The sequence below is a fragment of the Psittacula echo genome (assembly GCF_963264785.1).
Source record: "Psittacula echo genome assembly, chromosome: 3".
NCBI lineage: Eukaryota > Metazoa > Chordata > Aves > Psittaciformes > Psittacidae > Psittacula > Psittacula echo.
Window position 1 is genome coordinate 49381982 of NC_137736.1, and position 19564 is coordinate 49401545.

At 38.0% G+C, this 19564-nt stretch overlaps 1 protein-coding gene across 1 annotated transcript in view; it reads right to left on the reverse strand.

The window, feature by feature from the left end:
- Positions 1-8432: 8432 nt before the first annotated feature.
- Positions 8433-19564, reverse strand: part of EGFL6 (EGF like domain multiple 6) — a gene marked incomplete at both ends in the record, with an annotated part of 36410 nt that continues 25278 nt past the window's right edge. The window contains 4 exons of the mRNA XM_080612910.1: positions 8433-8528; positions 9746-10011; positions 11381-11467; positions 13688-13768. Coding sequence (XP_080469036.1) covers positions 8433-8528; positions 9746-10011; positions 11381-11467; positions 13688-13768 — 530 coding nt within the window. The remainder of the gene's footprint in view (positions 8529-9745; positions 10012-11380; positions 11468-13687; positions 13769-19564) is intronic.

The following is a 19564-nucleotide window of genomic DNA, read 5'->3' on the forward strand; positions in this document are numbered from 1 at the left end:
GAATAGTATCAATTTCAAATAAGCTTCCCTATTTTTTTTTTTTCTAAAATAATGTCTCTAGATAAAGAAAACCAAAATAAAAATAAAATCATTGGGTATTATTTATTCTATAATATTATTTTTATATTTTTAATTTTTAAGCTATATCATATCACAATGTCATAACAGGCTGCTATTTTATAATGTAATTTACTGCTACATAGTACAGTGCCAAAGTGCTACAACACATCCTGTTGGACATACTATAAAAAATTAATATTTCAGAGTTCAGATGAGTTTTGCATTTTCTGCATGTGATGTACATAAAAGATAATGTTAGCATAAGAATGCATGTGAACAGTTCTGGCTTGCAATGAAGCAGGAAACATCCTGCAAAATTGCCACAATTATTTTACTTATTAACTTATATCCATATCCATGAAAGAGATCACGGTCACTGAAAGCAGGACAATAATGTGGTGATAGTGTGGTTTCTTTTAATGAAATAAAAGCTTTTTTTAAAATGAGTTTTGAAGATTATGTGTATTGATAGTACATTAGCAGTAATATACTGAGGAGATGTACTCCCATTCACAACATAATTGTAGTGTAGTTATTTGAAAAAAAATATGCGTGCATTCCCTTAAAAAATTTTCTTCAATTTGTTTTACAAAGGATAAGCTTTGGGCTCTCATTTTTATTGTTCATTCTTGGAATTGTAACAACTGCCTCTTCAGAATAGTTCAGGTGAAATGTGTTGTGCAGGAAGGACAGACGGACAGGCATTTCCTCTGAAATCCCTGGGTACAAGCACTGGAACTGTGGTTTGAACTTTCTGAAACCTTGTGCACAGGTAATGGCAACAGCTGTTCCTTATGGAGAGGATTCAAGGAAACTGTATCCTCCCTGAAAACCTGAAAGGGAACTGGTAAATGGTCACTTGCTAGAAATGCTCCTAGGCAGAGAGGCAAAGTCATTGTCAGCTCTCTGTAACACCAGTATAAATCAAAATGTCTGTAGTGAAATCAGTTGAATAAAAGATTTACATCAACATGGCTGAGAAAAGAATGCGTCTCAGTATCTCCAGCAAAAAGCTTGAATGCCAAAGTTGTGATAAATGATTAAAAACTGTTCTTGACTTCTGACTGAAAATCAAAGAAAGGCAGAATTACAAATATAATTATTAAAAGTACCATTAATCCTATAGAAAAGCATAATCTTTTTTTTCTTTATACCTCATACAACATTTTTAATAGGTTTTTAAACACTGAATTGACAACAGGATGGTTTTATATTAATTCTCTGTGATAATATGACTGTGAAGACAAAATGAAAGGTAGTGATGGTTCAGAAACTCCTAATTAGCAAGGCTTAATGGAAAGGATTTTTTTAGAATTATGGACATTTTCTGGCATGAACTTTAAAACATGATTTTTATTTTTGTGTTTCTTGCCTGAAACAATTAGATCACATTATCCTTGAAAATCTAGAAAGCCAAGAATGATTAATCACAGCACTGACTGACTAAGGAAAAGGACCCCAGAGGGCCTAGTTTCGGAAGAAGATGTTCCCACAGTAGCAGAGCAGCAGCAACAAATGGAGAAACAGGTACTGCATACAGCAAACTAGTGAAATTGGAGGTGTGGAAGGCTACTAGGAGAATATCCTGCAGTGATTTTGAAGGCTTCTTTTCAACTGCTTGAATTCCTGTGGAAGCCCTGAGTGGCCAATGTATTTATGCCTCAATCTCACTGGCAGAAGATTTCATGACTTTGCAATTGTATCTGTCTCCCATGTCCAACAGACACTAGCCAGATGAAGCATCTGTCTCCTGACAGGGGAATGTACATCAAAAAGAAGACTTTCAACTTAATATGCAATTTGAGGGGAAGTACGCAATTATATCTATTCTAACATAAACCCCTGAAAATCATTTCCATCTTGTGTAGGGAGGCAGCTGGGATAGCAGGAAAAGCAGAAGTACACAATACTTTCAAAGTGTTTTATGGTTTTTTGTTTTTTTTTATTTAATAATGGAATTTATTGATTTAGATACCAAACATTGCAGTAGGAGGAAACATGAATATGTTCAGGGAGCAGTAAGAACCAGGCACAAGAAAATATCCCTCACTGTATACCAGCATTCGAGGCTGGCTTTCATATTTTTCCCAAGCTCTAGTTAGTGACTCTTCTCCCAAGTTCCCTTCCCTATTTGTGAGTTGCTTAATGCCGACTTTCTCCATTGTTTAGTTATGTAGTGGCCAGTTTCCTTCAGTGGCAAGATCTGTTCTCTCTTACAAGAGGTGCTCAGATCAAGCAAATTTTGAAAGAAATAAAAAAGGGCCCATAGAAAGAGATGCCCTCGCTATGGCATTCATTTTTTGGTCCAGTGCTGTATTTCTGTCTGGAGAACTTTCTTCAGTTTGAAGGTTATCTTCTCAATAGGTCTTGAATTTATACTGGTTTTTAGTGTTCTCAGAAAAAAGCCTACAAAATCTGTCTGTGATCTAGACATGCGATTCAGTTCATGAAAGGCTCATTACCATTATGTGTGCAAGTAAGGAAAAAATTTACATAATGTGAGCACTATAAGTGAATCATTATAATGAAATGAAATGAAATGAAATGAAATGAAATGAAATGGGAACCAAAGTGTTTCAAAATATCACCTCTTCTTCCATCCTTAATTATATGTGGAAGAGAATCCTATACAAATCTCATGTCAATAGACTGTGAAAATCTAAGAATTGGGCCATACTTTGGGGCTCTGGCAGATTTAATTTTGTGAGAATACCTTTCCACATAGCATTTGAAGCATGTTCATTCACACAAAGAAAGAAGTCTTGGTGGCTGTTTGTTTTAAGGGTTCTGCACAGATTGCTTAACTTTAGAGAAGTTTTTTCTGCTATACATCCACAGCGAACCAGTCTGATATTGGTTAGTTAAATATGAATTTGTTGTGCTAGCCCTGGGGTTATTTACATACACAGTGCTCCCTCCCAAAAAGAAAAAAAGAGAGCTCCCAAACTGTGATGACCACTATTGACTCTGGAAAGAAGTCTATTGCCTCTCTGGAAGGAACCAGTAAGTAAATCAACTACAAAGTGGACCTGTGTTCCATCACTTCAGGACATGGTGGACAGCAATGTCAGTACAGGAAATATAGGAAAAATATATGGGAACTGGGTCTGGACACAGGGCATTTACATGCATGATCTGCTATTTTGTTAATTTTTAGTGCAGAGCATTTCAAAGGAAATGCAGTCATTGTCAGATCATTTTCCTTAGAGTTAGTAGCTAAGTTAGAGTAACTGACTATATAAAGATTATTTATTCCCGGTCCGTTACTTTGCAGTCACCCACAATTTATTTTCCCATCCCAGTTTTGTGCACAGTCACCCAGTATCTGACAAGATTCTTTGCAATCACCTTTAAGTTTCATGGTTTTGAACCATGAAGACAAACTTTGCCACATTGCTGTTCTCACTTCCACTCACATTTTCAATCGATCATATGCATAGTTGGGCCATTCTGTGAGTGCCCCCTTGCCTCTAGAAAAGGTGACTATTTTAACATTCTGGCAGTTTCCAAGAATACAAAGAAAATTAGGACTGCCATATCTTTACATCCTGGGCAGGAAGGCGATGCTAATGAATAATTCACTGTAAGTGAACATGTGGCTTTCTTGAGTACAGACCTGCTCTAGGTATTTTAGAATAAAATTAGTACTTGCGAGAGTAATATTTTTTCGGGGTGTTTTTGAAATATAATGCTTCTGATTACTTTATGGCATGTATTTCTCAAAGTTTTTTATCACTGTTTTCTATCATTTTATCATGTTTGTGACTGCTGGGGTTTTATGTTATTATATCATTGTAAATTGAGCCATATTTTCAGGTGAGAAGACAACTCCTGATGCAGTACACAAAAATACCACTTATTAAGCTATCAACTATAGCAAGAAAACTGTAATACTGCAGTGAGTAAAAGCATAGGGATTAGAGTAACTGTAATAAACTGCAGTGAATCAAAACAGAAATTTAAACTTCTATCAGCCTGAAACTAAGGGACAATTCTGATTGCATTACCTGCCTAAGTCAGATTTTCTGGACACCCCAGAGGTGTCCAGCTCAGCAAACAGATTTTGGGCATCAAAGTTAAGCACTGATGTTCCCTGTACAGCAAGCAGAAAGCAATGGAGCAGGACAGTCGACTCTGGAAGATATAAAGTGCCTGGCTTGAGCTGCTAACTTTGCTATTGTCTCAGTGCAGAGGGAACAGCAGGAAATTAAATATGCCACCTCCTCCTCTATGCTACAAAAAATGGGGCTGCTGCATGCAAATTACTTCTTTTGTGTGCTTTTGACTCCTAAACTCGGCCTGGAAATCATTTGAGGGAGTGCTTGGAGTTGCTCCTGCTCATCATCCAACTTGCTGAAGCACCATCTTTGCATGGAAGCAAAAAGAAATATATGAAGAAAAAAGAATGAAATGCTATTTAAGGCAAGTCTAGGGAAATGCTGTGTACTTTAACTCAGACCTTATTTCTGTTAGTATCAGATGCATTAACTGTCTATCATAAATTGTATTACTCTAGATAATATTTAGCTTTGAAATATTTTTATTTAATTTAAAATAAATTAATAAAACTCTTTAAATGTTGGATTAAAGTTAGGTCTGAGTACGTAAAAGGATCACTATTGAAATGATTTCTCAAAACTCTCCAAGGAGAATATTCTTGTCAGGGGTGTATATGAAATAGAAATTGGTATAATTCATTGCAGAAACATTAAGAAATTTAGAGATTTTCATACAGAGTATTAGGCTGTTTCCTTAAAACATTCAGTCATGCTTTCATGCTTTACTGAATCACTGAAGACTAAATATTCCCCAAATAAAAAAATAACAATCAGTGTTCTCTCAATAGTTCTATAATGTGTGCTTCCTGAATAGCTGGGTTTTGGAAGGGGGAGGGTCAGTGAGACTGAATGTGTTGAAATCAAACTTTAAAGTCAAGTATTTGAGAGGTTAATAACTATCAAAATTAGAAATTCATTGGCATCAAAAAGCTTTTGATGTGATAAGCTTTTATGTAACACTACACATATGACCGAGTAAGTTATTATCCATGCTTTCTTGTTATATATATTTTCATTAATATAATGTAATGAATTCAGTACCTCCGGTACATGCAGGTGTATGAATCTGCATATAATAAATATAGCAATAAATATAGCAATCATGAAGTAAATATGAGTGGCAGTTACTGAAAGCACTCTCCATTGTCTTAATCTTAAAAATTGCAGGGGGGAATCCTTATTTAATGTATAAAAATAACATCTAAAAGCTGGAAAATGTTTTAAACTCCTTTCAATTGCAGGGTACAAGATCACCTTGTGGGAACATGCCTCATCATTTCCATGTATTCACAGCTGACAAGATGAAATGTCTCCTTTAATTCTTTTGGCAATTGAAGAAAAGTGATCAAAACCTTTTGTTATTCAATCTTCAAGATTAAGTGAGCACATCTGTTGAGTAGTTTTTGAAGGATGTAGTATAGATTTCAGTGATTAGCTAGAAGCAATTTTTTTCCATTAACCTGTAGGCAGAGTACTGTTTCCAATGTTTATTATCAGGCTTAAAAGTTGCAAATGATGTTATCAAAGTTAAAGCCACTTGATTATAGCATACTTGTAACATTTTTGAATACTCCTAGTGCAGTTTCCTTGCTGTCTAAAATAATCAAGCAGATAATGGATTTCATATTTCACAGTAATGGAAAACTGTCAGGAACATTTTGAGGCGTTAAGGACTGTAGAGCACAATATGCCCTTTAACTTTTCATCTGAAGGAGAAATGTGGCTTTTGCCCCGAGCAGTTGTGTCTTCTGAATGAATGTTGCAAACAATACCAGTTAATTTGCTGATGCGCTGATGTGGTTTATGTGAATGTATCTACATAATGAATTTATTTTGTTACTTCTGCAGAAGCTATCTTTGAATTTATTCACAACAAAAAAGGTTTCAGTTTCGCTCTTCCGGTCTTATTATACTAGAATAATTTGTATGACCTGCTGTGGTGCAAGATATCTCACAATCCATTGCAAACAAATGAGAAACAACTTCTGCATCTCCTACAGAAAGCCTTATGGTAGCTTTTGCACTCTCTGCTGATCTATGCAAATAATTTTCTTGCTTGTTCCATGAAATGAAAAATCTTTCTTATCTTGTCTTTTGAATGGAATGCATTCAAAACTACTAAAGCAGTTGTCACAGTCATTAGTTGTGGTGGACTACAATTTAACCAACAATGAATAAATACCAGCATATTTGGCTCCATATCTGACCATGTCCATTGTGTTTACTGTCTATTGTTCGTGTATTGAGCAAACAATATTTAGATATTATGCCTTACAGAGACAGTATTTGTCTTTCCATGCCCAATAACTGCATATGCAGGAAATGGCTAGCTGTGCCTTTTAAGGTAGACTTAGTTGCTCCACATACGTATTTCAGATATATAATTTGCACTGTAATGCTCAAGATTGTAATAATTCATAGGCTTCTTAGGCTTTAGGGGCATTGTGTATGTGTAAATTGTTGCTGTTTGAAGCTAGACACAGAATTTGAGTACATTCTCTTAGTCTTCACTAAGGGTAGTTCAGAGAGTCAGACAAGGAGGAGCAAATCCAGAAAAATACTTGTTTCACTTTCCTACCTCATTGTGACCAGGTTCTTCAGGCATCCTGAGATCACAGTCAGCATCCAATCCAAAGTTACTGAAGGAGCTTTCCTCCTTGCTTTGAAATTCCCAGGGTCTTTGCCCCAAGATTAAAGAGAGTTTGGTTTTCTCAACTCCTTATTCTGTAATTTTCTCATCACCTCCAAAGACACCAGGAAAGAAATTCATATGTCAAAGCTGAAGTCCGTGTACAGTTCTCAGAGCATCTGTTTCATAACACAAACCAGTTCTAACAAAGAATAAACATTTCCAGATTACACAGGAATCTTACCAGATTTTTTCTTCTGGAACTTTCCAGACATTTCCAGTCTTGCTTATCCTTTCCTCAGCTGTGTGCAAAGTGCAAAATTACTGTGTTTCAACAAGAAATATCTCAAGAATCCCTGGCTTGCTTCACAGGTGCAATTAAAGGTGTTTGAACTTTTGTAGTTTTCTGTTAAGAAGCTTAGGCTCATATAGGTTATATTCTTCAAGGCTCTTTAGTGTTGGTCTATAAAATTCTGTTCAGTTGTTCTGGATGTCCTCTTCTTCATACAAGAAATAAAAAGCATCACTAAAAATAAACAGTGAACGGTCACCTAGAAGGGGATACATAGAACTAACCAAAAGGAGCATGTATGTGTGCACATTTAACTGATCACTGCCTGAAACAGGGCTTCTCTGTGGGCATCTCTGTCCTCTTGGGATTCAGATGAGTAGGTACTTTCAGAAAATATAACAAGATGGAAGAAGATGGTTTTGCTCTCCACACCATTGTCTTCTTTCCATAGAAGGTGGAACTTGGATTCTAGACGTCCACTTAAATATGTATGTGTGTGTATACCTGTATGTGTGTGTGTGCATAGGTGAGTGTGGCAGGGTGGCAGCTTCTAGTTTGTGGGAGAAGATTCCGCTCACCTTCCTGCTCCTGAGGATGACAGATAGTCTCCATCCCTTTTGCTGAAGTTTGAAGGGACATGAGGCCAATTTGTTCCTGAAAGTCAGTACATAACATGAAGTTTCCTAAGTGTTAATAACGGGTCATTCTTTTTTACCTTTTCAGTGCCAGCTGGTTACATCATATGCTAATAATGAACATTAAATGCTTATAAAGCTATAAAGGGATCATTTATAAATAGTAATTGCATGACTCAAAGACATTGATGGCAAACAAAGTATTTTACATAGTTTATTAGTAATGAAAATATTCCTCAAAGACATGACTCCACTTAGAACTTGCTTAGCTCCGTCAAGAAGGAAATAAAGCTCTTCTCTTTCTTCTTACTTGTTGCATAGATTGAATGTCTGCACATTAAGCAAGAAGTTAAAATTAAATCACCAGAAGTACTAGCATCCTCTTAAATACTGCTTTATGTTCTTGTAGTGTAAAAGAGATAGAAGACTTAAGAATAGCCTTGAAAGGAACTTTAAGGAATAAAAGCATGTAGATTTCGTAAAAAAAGCTAGACAAAACTTTAGAAACTCTGACCTTCAGTGATAAAATACTGTAGTGCTACCCTCAAAGCATGTATTAGAATTAGAATAACTCATACAAAACTGTATTCTGCATCTTGCATATGTCAATTTTTCTGTTTTCATTGCTGCATTAAGTTCAAGGAACAGTTTTTATGGTTTTGGGGTTTTTTATAAAGGACAAAATGATACAAAAATACACTACTAGTAAGGCAAATATTAAAAATAGTATCAAATCCAGTACACTCAAATATCCATTATCAGGTATCTTCTGGGCATAGACCAGAAATTAGTATAACATTGTCCACTCCAATTTCTCCAGTTTTGCCCTTCCCACGTTCTGATTCAAAAGTGACCTGTCATAAGAAAAGAGATGTATTAACAGTGAAAACGTAGTATATCCAACCATTTAACTATTCCTAATGTTAATTAGTTATAATGCTACATCTGAGGAATGTTTTATCACAATACAGGATTAATTTTATGACTTAAATCCTTGCAGTTTTTAGAATTTCCCTGCACTATTTGAACTAGATTTATAATCCCCTGCACAGGTTTACAATACCAAATGGATTCTGGTAATAAGATTACTTATTTTCATTGTACAAAAAAAAAAAAAAAAAGCAAATTGAGTAAAATCCTATTATAATAATAAAGTTTTATTACAGTGTGTGTTGTGAGTGCACTTCATTTCTTGAAGACATTACAACTGTTCATTTTCAATCTATTTGTTAGGATTGTTAGGTTTTGGGTGTGTATTCTATACATATTTTTACTCTCTATATGTACTATGCTTGCATATAGTATAGTATGTATACTATAGGGAGAGTAGGTTTATTTTTATGAATAAGATGCCTGGGCTTTTAATTTATAGTCTGATTCTCATTTATGTAAGGGCTTTTCTACATCATTCCAGTAGTGCAAAGAACCTTGGGAAGGGGTTGCCTTTAATTTGTACTCACAGTATTCAATTATATAGTAAAAGCCTTTACACAGCACTGAATATGTTCAGTCACATAAATGAGAACCAGGCCCTACAATTTCAAGGAAAAATTTGCTGAGGTACTGACTGAGGCAGTTCTCAGGCATACATTAGTGTACAGTGTTCCCTGTTGGCTAGTATATGTCCTGCTCCTAAGGCAATTGCCCACCCTTGATCATGTATGATGTCTCCTTTTGCTCTAATGGTCTCATTTAGTGTGGTTTAAGAGCTTCCTCTCCTATGAGATAATTTTCATTTTTCCAGGCATGTATGTATGCCTCTGTTACATGAGATATTAAGGGCAGATTTTGATTTCATGTGTTAATTTATGATCTGATGCAGGTTTTCTACAAAATGACAGGATTATTGGCATCAGTGTTCTAACCAACTGGGGTAACTCAGTTCTGAAATTACAACCAGATAATAACCTTTTTCTCTCCTAAAATGTGTGCTTCTCTTTCCCATTTCAGATAAGCCTTTCAATTGCCAGTAACCGATGCCTATAAAACAGTTGGTGGAACACTTGAGGATTATGAAATTGAGCTGTTGTGTTGATTACGACAGTTGGCTTATAAATTGTGTTATACTTACACTATTGGTGGTTTCAGCCCCCTGAAATATCTCTACTTTTCCAGTTCTCCATTTTTCATCTTTTCCTTTGTTCTCCTCCCAGACGGGAGCAGGTTTTTTGTTTGCCAGGAACACTCGAAGTTTCCCCACTCTCTCACCAGCAAGCCGATAACTGAAAATCAGGCAGTAGCTGCTCTTTGGTTTCAGGTTGGTGAGGAGAAGGTTTAGACGCCCCATATCCTTCTTGTGCCCCACAAAAGCTGGAACTGCCATGTAGTACCCATCGCCTTGTAACAAAAAAAACCGTAAATGCATCTTTAATGTTCTTGTGTCCATTATTAGTAAATTGAATACATATTTGCTAAGAAAATACATGGAAGCCATGTTACTTGAATAATTTAAAATCAGACTGGAGAAAAGCAGCAGAAAGCGCACTTTGCAAGGAATAAAATTGCACTGCTGGAAGTCAGATCAATTTACAGGGGAAATGAGTTCATATTTCACTGGCAATTACAGTTATTATTCCTTGCACTATCTTTAAAGGGCAAAACCATTTCAGTTTTCCAAATGCAACAGTCTGAAACATGCTGCTATGCCTCTGTGGTTAGACCCTTTTAGTACTTGAGCTGGATAACACTCTTTCCACTGTCCTCTACAGTGATGACGAACTCATAAATGTTTTTTTGTTCCCCAGATCCTGGAGGACCAATGAAATGACAGATACACACAAACAGATAAAGGGATAAAACATCTGGGCCCATAAACAAAGTCATAACTAGCAGATGTAAGTTTGGGAAGACAGGGTAAGGTTGGAATAAGGTCTTCCTGGAAGTTACAGTACAGAGAAGGGACTTGGGGAGAAGGAAATATATGAAGCAGGAGAGGAAGGATTAGTGAAGAATGACTGGGATGGAAAGACCGTGAGGGAAGAGGGAGACAATGCGTGTGTAGGAACTGAAACAAGTAGCCTGTAAGATCTGCAGGATCCACCGGTCCCTACTGCAGCAACTTTTGCAATATTGCCTGCGTCACAGGGGAAGAGACATCCTTTCAAATAAGTTTCTTCAGCCACATGTGTACACCTACACAGCAGTCACATGTTGCACTCCTGGAGCTCTTTCTCAGGTTTTAGCAGGCCTGCTATTGGTATCAGGTCAGGTATCAGCTGTTCTTGAATAGTTCCCTGCCTTTGGCTCCTTCTGAGGAATGCTGTCACTAGTGTGTCTTGCAGAGTTTGAGATTTCCAAGCAGTTATCACAGTGCTATCTAAGCCATGTGAGTGACTACATTGTCATATCCATCTAAATGGCAGAGTGCAGTTAAATGCCCCACCAGTCTTGGAGAGACACAATGCATAACTAAGGTGGTTTCCATTGCCTTGTACCTTACAATTCTGAACAGTTACATTCTAATAATTTTTGTCATCTTTTGATTCATTTGTGTTGAAATATGTTGCTGATTACCGATTGTCACTGGATATTTCAAAGAAACAATTTCCACTCCCAGCATTCTCTGGCCCTTTTTTCTTTTATAAAGATAGCCCATTGATGAGAGAGCTAATTCTTGATTTTGCTTTCTCCTCCATCCCCCTTTTTTTTTTTTGGAAGGGGTGAGCCATCAATTCTAAGCATAGCTAGAGGACAGATATTTAAATACCTTTATCTCGATCAGCAGGATTCCAGTCAAAGTCATCATCAGCATCTTGTTTCCAGTCACAGACTCCTTGACTGAAGCTACAATCAACTGAAAAAAAGCAAAAAAAATTGGTAATGGAGACTCAGAGATAAGAGGAGCACTGCATCATAAGTACTGATAGAAATAATTTGCTCTTTATTCGTCTGGTTATTAATGTATAGGTCATTCTAAAATCATATACAATCTGAGTTCAGATAGTGTTGACCTAGATGAAATTGCAGAAAAGCAAAACATTGAAATTTATGTAGTAATTCTTTCTTTAACTTACATGAGTTAAAGAAAGACAAATCTGTTGTGTCTTTTTACTGCCAATCTCACTTCTGCACATGAGTTTATATCATAGAATGGTTAAGGCTGGAAAGGACCTTAAGGTCACCAAGTTCCAACCCTGTGCTATGGGCAGGGACACCACACTTTAGACCATGTCACTCAAGGGTCTGTCCAACCTGGCCTTGAATGCTGGCAGGGATGGAGCATTTACCACTTCTTTGGGCAACCTGTTCCAGTGCCTCACCACTCTCACAGTAAAGAGCTTCCTCTTTATACCTAACCTAAACTTCCCCTGTTTAAGTTTTAACCCGTTACTCCTTGTCCTATTAGTATGCTGTGACTTCTGTATACTAAGTGCCTGCTAATTGCCAGGTATAGTGGAGGTTTTAGTTTTGAACTCTAGCATCATAAATGGTTTGGGATCTGCCGACTTTAGAGTTCCCCTTTCTCCATTTGTTACACTGCTGTAGCTGTAATCAGCTGAGATGCTCAAGCTCCAGCTCTATCCATTGAAAGAGAGAAGCTGGCCTCCCATAAGAGTAATCCTTTACTTCAACACTTGATATTCATACAATGTGGACCTGGGAATAGCCTAAATCAGTTGACCTTTAGAGGACACTGAAAAAGGGTGTCACCCAGAGCACACTACAGCCTTCATGACTACGGATGAAAAGTCTTAGACACACAAAGGAAGAAACACTGTGCAATGCAAGCGTGACAGATCAGATTAAGAATAATACGTCAGCCATCTGAATTTCCTCAGAAAGAAGCATCCTTCTTGTTCTTTTAATGTGTTTTATCATGAGACACAGAAGTGCAATACATGACATTTAGGGAGCTTTAATGTATAAATCCATTGTTCCTGAAACTACTGCTTTCTGAATTGGAAAAACCTTAGAAACTTACCCTAATGTCAGTCAACACATCTGTCTATTTTGTTTTGTTTTGTTTTGTTTTCTTTAAGATTTGAAAGCATTTGTCTATATTTAGGGGGTGAAAACCAACTTACCCTAAAAATAATCTCAGCTACAGCCAATCCCAGCATTTCAGCCCCTGCTCACTTGTCTGGTTACTCCCCAGGAGGATGCTACTGCCCTGTAAATGCATCAGATCAATACGATCTCTCAGTACTCTCTTTTGGTGTCTGCCTTTTTTCCTGTGGCTTTCATAAGCAGGTCCTTATAGTCAGCTTTACAATTCAGTGAATCACAGAGAACTATTTCCCACGAAGAGAGAGAGGAAGAGTGCCCTTTAATCTGCTTTAACCAGAGCTACACTCAGTCTGTTATAGTTCCCAACAGGCAGTGAAGTTTTCTGTTTGAAAGCACATGAAGCACTTTCCTGAGGTATAGCAGAAGCTTAAGTTCTGTACATAAATTGACAGATCTTAGACCTTGTATGCTCCCCTGCCTGATTTTGCAACAATTTTTTTTTTAACATGAGAAAGAATAAGTAGTAGCATCTTATGCTGATATTCACAGGACCTACTGATGAATTGGGAACTATCATAAATTCATAGCCAAGCCATTTAAAATTCAGGGTAAGTATTTCTTCAGTCTTGTTCACATGAAACTCCTGTTGACTTCTGACAGATGACCAGGAGAAAAACCAAGAGAATATGGCTGAAGGACATTGGCATATGGTTGGGTGCTATGCACACTCTCCCAACATGGTTTCATTTTATAGACTATAGAAATGATTTTATTTTTTTGTGACTATGCAATAAATTGCAAGTGAAATTTAATTACAAGTCAAGTTTCAATGTGAGTGAACTTCCTGTACATGGCTTTTAAACATTTAAAATATGTTTTGAAAAAGACACAAATCAGCTTCTCACATTGGAACTGGCAGAATGGTTTGGCCATATAATGTCTCTAACACACTCACCAAACCTTTTATGTCAAAGGCTTTTAACTTATTCTGGCTTGGCTAATACAGGTTGTAATGAAGAAACATAATACACATGAAAATAAATACTGTAGAATAAGAATAATCTACCTTCTTGCTCTGGTCTTGACATCGGAGCTTTCCTCTGTGCAGGGAGAGGGCCAAAGGCAGCTGCTTCTTTCACCTTGGGAACTAGGGAAAGCAATTTGTCAAGTGCTGAGTCATCATGGAAATAGAAAATGGAATTTTATTGCTTTATACCAGTTGCTATAAATTATTTAAATAGCTCAATGTACGTGTTTTCCACTCCACCACCAAACTCACATTCCTAACCCCAGTTAGATACTGAATTTTAAAACTTTGCTAAAATTGCTGTTTTCCACGGCACTGCAGCTTCTAAGCCGTAAGCAATGGAGCTACAAGATCCACAAGGTCATAAAACTTTGACATGATCTCTCTTCGGTGTGGTGATCTGCTTTCTTGCTATGAAACTTCAGCTAATGATCAAAGTACCTGTGAAGACAACTCCGGTTTGGCAGCACTTTGCCCACAGCAGCCTCAAAAACTGTCAGAAGCTTTATAAAAGCTATAAACACTGGGGGATCAAAGGCCAGAGCCCTGTATTCAGGTAAATGATAGCTGGTGCTGCTGTAACAAAAGCCCCAGAAGTTATTTTTCTGAAGCTGTACTCTGCTGGGGTACATGTTCCCTTGCAAACCTGGTCAGCAATGCTATCTGCTGGAAAGGAAAGGTGCAGTGGCCTTCTCCTCACCGTCCTTGCAACAGCTGGCAAGCATAGCCTGATGTTTTGATAACCAGTCCTGGTGGAAATCCCTGAATAAGTTCTTTTGTAAAAATCAGTTGATGTGTCTTGTGCCAAACTGGAAGAGTTAGTACAGCAGCACAGTCATGGAATCATAGGTTCATAGAATGGTTCCAGTTGGAAAGGACCTTAAGATTCCATCCCCCTGCCATGCACAGGGACACATTCCCCTAAACCAGGTTGTTCAAGCCGCTCTCCAACCTGGCCTTGAACACCTCCAAGGGATGGGTCAGCCCAGTTTCTCTGGGCATCCTGTTCCAGTGCCTCACCACTCTCACGGGAAAGAGTTTCTTCCTTATGTCTCACCTAAATCTTCCCTGTTTTAAGTTTGAACTCATTACCCCTTGTCCTGTCACTAGGACAATCAATGTTAGGTTTATTCTCTAAGATACTAGCCTAAAGAAGGTAGTTATTCAAGAAGCACAATTTTTCAGCAGCAGCCTCAGAGCCTAAGGCAAAACCTCTCCTGTCTGAAGAGCTACAAAGATATAGAAGTTTGCAAACTCTTATTTACTCTAAGTAATACTCTAAAATACCCTAAGTATTTTTAAAGTTCTGTGATTAGGCTTCTTTTGTACTATTTTAGGTGATTAATAGAAAAGTGAACTCACTAAAAAAGAAAAATAATTAGTCTCAAGTTCTTTGTGCAGAGCTTGTGTAAGTAACTAATCACACAAAAGATAAGGTGAAGATCAGCTTTCACTGCTTTCACTTGCAGAGGATTCTACCCTTTGCAAGCCCATATACAGATGATACCTATGATATATAGATACACACCTATGAAAACCGAAGGAGCCTAAATGTGCCATTTTAGAGAGTAAGGATTACTGCTTACAGAAAGTATTAGTGGAAATGGAAAGCCTGACAGACTGAAATTTACTTTTCAGCCACACCACATGGGCAGCAACGTTAAGAAAAGCTCAGACTTCCTCAACAGTGCCAGATGATAGAAGATATGGAAATGGAAATTACTATTCCCTACTCAGCATTGTATCATGCAAACTATTAGAAGGTCATAAATGCCAAATATTTTGAAAGTCATTACTTTCACATGCATGCACATTTCTTCAGAGGGGGGTTTGCTCCCATGATTTCCACTGAGCTTGGGCTTTCTATCAACATACTCCAACTTAGAGTTGTAACCACATACTCAATTTTAAGAATATACTTACAACCCAATCTAGAGCCTCCGAGCACCATAAAGACTTACTCTTTATTCTCTTTTAAAACTCACAAAAAATTGCTCCATGTTGCACCAGAAAAAACACACACTAACGAAGAGGCCCTGAAGGCACTTCCAGAGGTGCTGAATTGAGCAAAGAAGGTAGACTAATGCAGTCTTGCAAGCTTTCTGATGGATTGCCAGGAGCATGTCCTTTCTTGTTGCTCTTGCAGCCTTCCCCTCACCCAGACCATTGCTTAAATCACCTGGATATTCTTACTTAAGGCAAGGATTAATATATCTTTCTCCAAATTAATACATGTCTACATACACACATTGAGGAACAGGCGTGTAGAGATTAGGTGTTAAGTTTACTGTCATGCCATAGCCTTGGCCTCATACTTAGTGAAAGAGGCCCAGGCTGTGAAAATCGTTGCCAAAATGAAGAGAGCTATTAAAATATGATCAGTTCAGGAAAGAGTAGAGCGATTTAGCTAAAGACAACAGCTGTCAGAATGATTTATTTACTGAGTTATTGAATTACACTTGAATTCACTTGAGGGATATACATGCAGGTGTAGCTGTGTGCTGCAGATGCTTCACGTGAAGAACTGTCTTGCACAGAAAAAGAACCAAATTTTGTATCCAAATCTGTTTTTGTTTTCCAAGTCAGGCATTATACTCACATTCTCCACTTACCAAAAGATACCAGCTGCATGTTTGTCGTGGTTTAAACCCAGCCACGCAGCTCATTCACTCACTCCCCTCCTTTCCTACCCCCACTCCCGGAGGGATGGTGGGGAGAATCAAAAGAACATAACTCCCACAGGTTGAGGTAAGAGCAGTCCAGTAACTAAGGTATAACACAAATCACTACTGCTACCACCAATAATAATAATGATAAGGGAAATAACAAGGGAAGAGAATACAACTGCTCACCACCCGTTGACCAATACCTTGCTCCCACCCAGCAGCAATCTAGCCCTTCTGGGTAACTCTCAGTTACATCCCAGGCATGACGTGCTGTGGTATGGAATACCTCTTTGGTTAGTTTGGGTCAGGTGTCCTGTCTCTGCTTCCTCCTGGCTTCCCCTGAGCATGATGCTCAGAAAGTCCTTGGTCAGACTAAACATTTGAGAGTAACTAAAAACATCAGTGTTATCAGCGCTGTTCCCAGGCCAAAAGTAAAAACCGCTACTAAACCAGCTACTAAGAAGGAGAAAAAATGACTGCTACTGCTGAACCCAGGACAATGTTATAAGAAACAGTGAGCTTCAGATTACAGAAAAATTACCAATAAAACTTCTTTGAATGTGCCTACATTTTACATCAGACCATCACTGGACATAGCTAAGATCTGAAGTTTACCCCTCCTAAGTAGTAAGCAGAAGTTGGGATTACTCTTTTCAGCTCTTCTGCTGAAAAGTGGTGCTTGCAGAAAGGGAGGCCTTATCTCATGTTCTCGAAGGACAGACTCTGACTAAGAAAAGCTCACATACGTCCATTTTAGGCACAGCACAGTCTATCCTTCTTTCTGTACTGCTGGTGCCACCCACCTAATTGTCTGCAGCACTTAGCTACTATATAATCTCTACATATAAAATCCTTCATATCATGGTGCTACACATTCTTAACTGTTAAGGTCAGCATGGTGCTCTTATGAGGTAAGATTGTTTGATCTTAAATAAACAGGAATTAGTGTCAGAGAGAACTAATCCCCAGGTCTTCAGAGGTACCTATGTAACTAGCTACCAACAATTTCCATAGGATTTGTGTCTATGAATGTCTGTGGTGATCTGAGCATAAGTAACTTGGTGATGTTCTGGTCCTGAGAGCAGCCACCTTGTTGCTGACACAGGTTCTTGCAACAGCAAGAAATTCAGGGTTGCTGTCTGTTAGATATATCTGAGTATTACCCTTGTTCTGAGGAGGAGGAATCTCTTTAAACCATGTTAGATATAGTTTGTCAACTGGAAGGTGTGGTGTGGCAGGGGGGCTGGAACTAGAGGATTTTTAAGGTCCCTTACAACCCAAACCCTTCTGTGATCCTATGAACTGTATTATGTATCAGGATCTGCAGCAAGGAAAGAGACTTTATGCAAAAATAGAACAGCCCCAGCCCGTTCCATCAGGCTAAAAGTACTTCCCTAAAAAATAACACGACTCCCACAAACCCACTCTGAAACAACTGAGAATGTCTGAAATCATGGAAACGCTTCTTAGCAATAATCTCAGGAAATGAGAAAGTAGTGCTGAAAAATAGCACTGTGATGTTGGTCTAATATAAGTAAGTGTGCCTAAATAGAGCGCCATGAAGGGGGTTTAGAAACAAATTTATACATAAAACTCAAATTCCACTTTAAAAACACCAGGCTTACCAGGAAGTGCTGTGGATAATGAAATAGGTGAGATTTGAAAGCTATCTGAGAATCATAGAATCATAGTACAGTTAGGGTTGGAAAGGACCTTAAGTTCATCTAGTTCCAACTCCCCTGCCGTGGGCAGGGACACCTCCCACTAAACCATGCCACCCAAGGCTCTGTCCAACCTGGCCTTGAATACTGCCAGGGATGGAGCATTCACAACTTTCTTGGGCAACCCATTCCAGTGCCTCACCACCCTCACAGTAAAGAACTTCCTCCTTATATCTAACCTGAACTTCCCCTGTTTAAGTTTGAGCCCGTTACCCCTTATTCTATCACTACAAGCACTATCTTCTAGCTATCTCCCTGTGTGAGGACTTTTAAATAGCAAAGAAATGTAACAGACTGCCACTAAAAGATACAGCAAAGAGTTAGTAAGGTTCAAGCATATCCTTTGGTAGAGTGCACAGCAATGTACTATTAGTGTGTGTATAATTAGTATTAGTGTACTAATACTGGGTGTAGCCCTCACTAGATGATCAGATGGACTGGCACATCAGTTTCACAGGAGTGGAGGCAGACACCAATTCACTCTGCTTGTCAAACAGGTTTGTTAGCACTGCTGTATCAGTTGCACCAACTCTGGCTATATCACTTCTTGTTTGGAACCGTCTTGCACTGGGCTTGCTTGGGGCACAACTGGAATTAGCTCAGGTCTGCCTGAAAAGTACCATGTAGATAGACCCTCAAGTCAGTCTAGAAGTCAATTAAGGGCCAATGGGATCATGAAAGCAACAGGAAGCTTCAGGAGCACATCTGGAAAAGCACTCCAAAAGCTCAGTAGAATAGGTCTGTGGAGCGGTGTTTTATAGGCACCCCTCAGAACAGTACAAAAACACTGGTAAGCGACTGGCAAGTGACTGTAGTGCTAAAAGAACTTACTGAAAATGCTGATAGATTTTCCTTACCAAAAATACTAACAAATTTTCCATTATGTGCACTTGGTTTCACCTCTTTGCTTTGGAACTGCTGTATATAAAATTACTTGTAGTGCATTTGGAAATAACATTTTTGTCTGAAAAAACATACAGCTTCATTTGTATCTTGGAAGTAATTTTCCATCTGTCTGAATTAATTCATGTGCTATCCTTAAAGCTTTAATTCTTTTTTTTTTTTACCCTCTGTTAGTGGTACTGTATTTCTTATAAATCATCTGTGGCATCACATTTAGCTCTTTCTGAGGCAGCTATACAGGAAGAATGGATATATAGCAGTATATATAATATATAGATATCAGAATATACCTAATAGATAGATAAGCACCCATGTATTTAAGTGTACTAATTGTGGGCAACTCTTATTTCTTGTTATGGCTATTTGATTTTTCCCTCCCTTGGAAGAAGTCTATGCCTGGTTTTGCCTAGATAGTCTAGTTAGTCAAAACAAAATAAAACACAAAATTTGGGAAAAGTAACTCACTGTTTCTAATTCTAACACGTGCAATTCTAAAGTGCTGGAAACTGCAGCATATGGGGCCTCTCACAAAAATGGCACTTGCTGTCTTTCTAACATTGCTTTCTTGTGTTCGAGGTCCATAAATAAAAAAACCCAGCCCAAAACAAAACAAAAACCAGAAAACC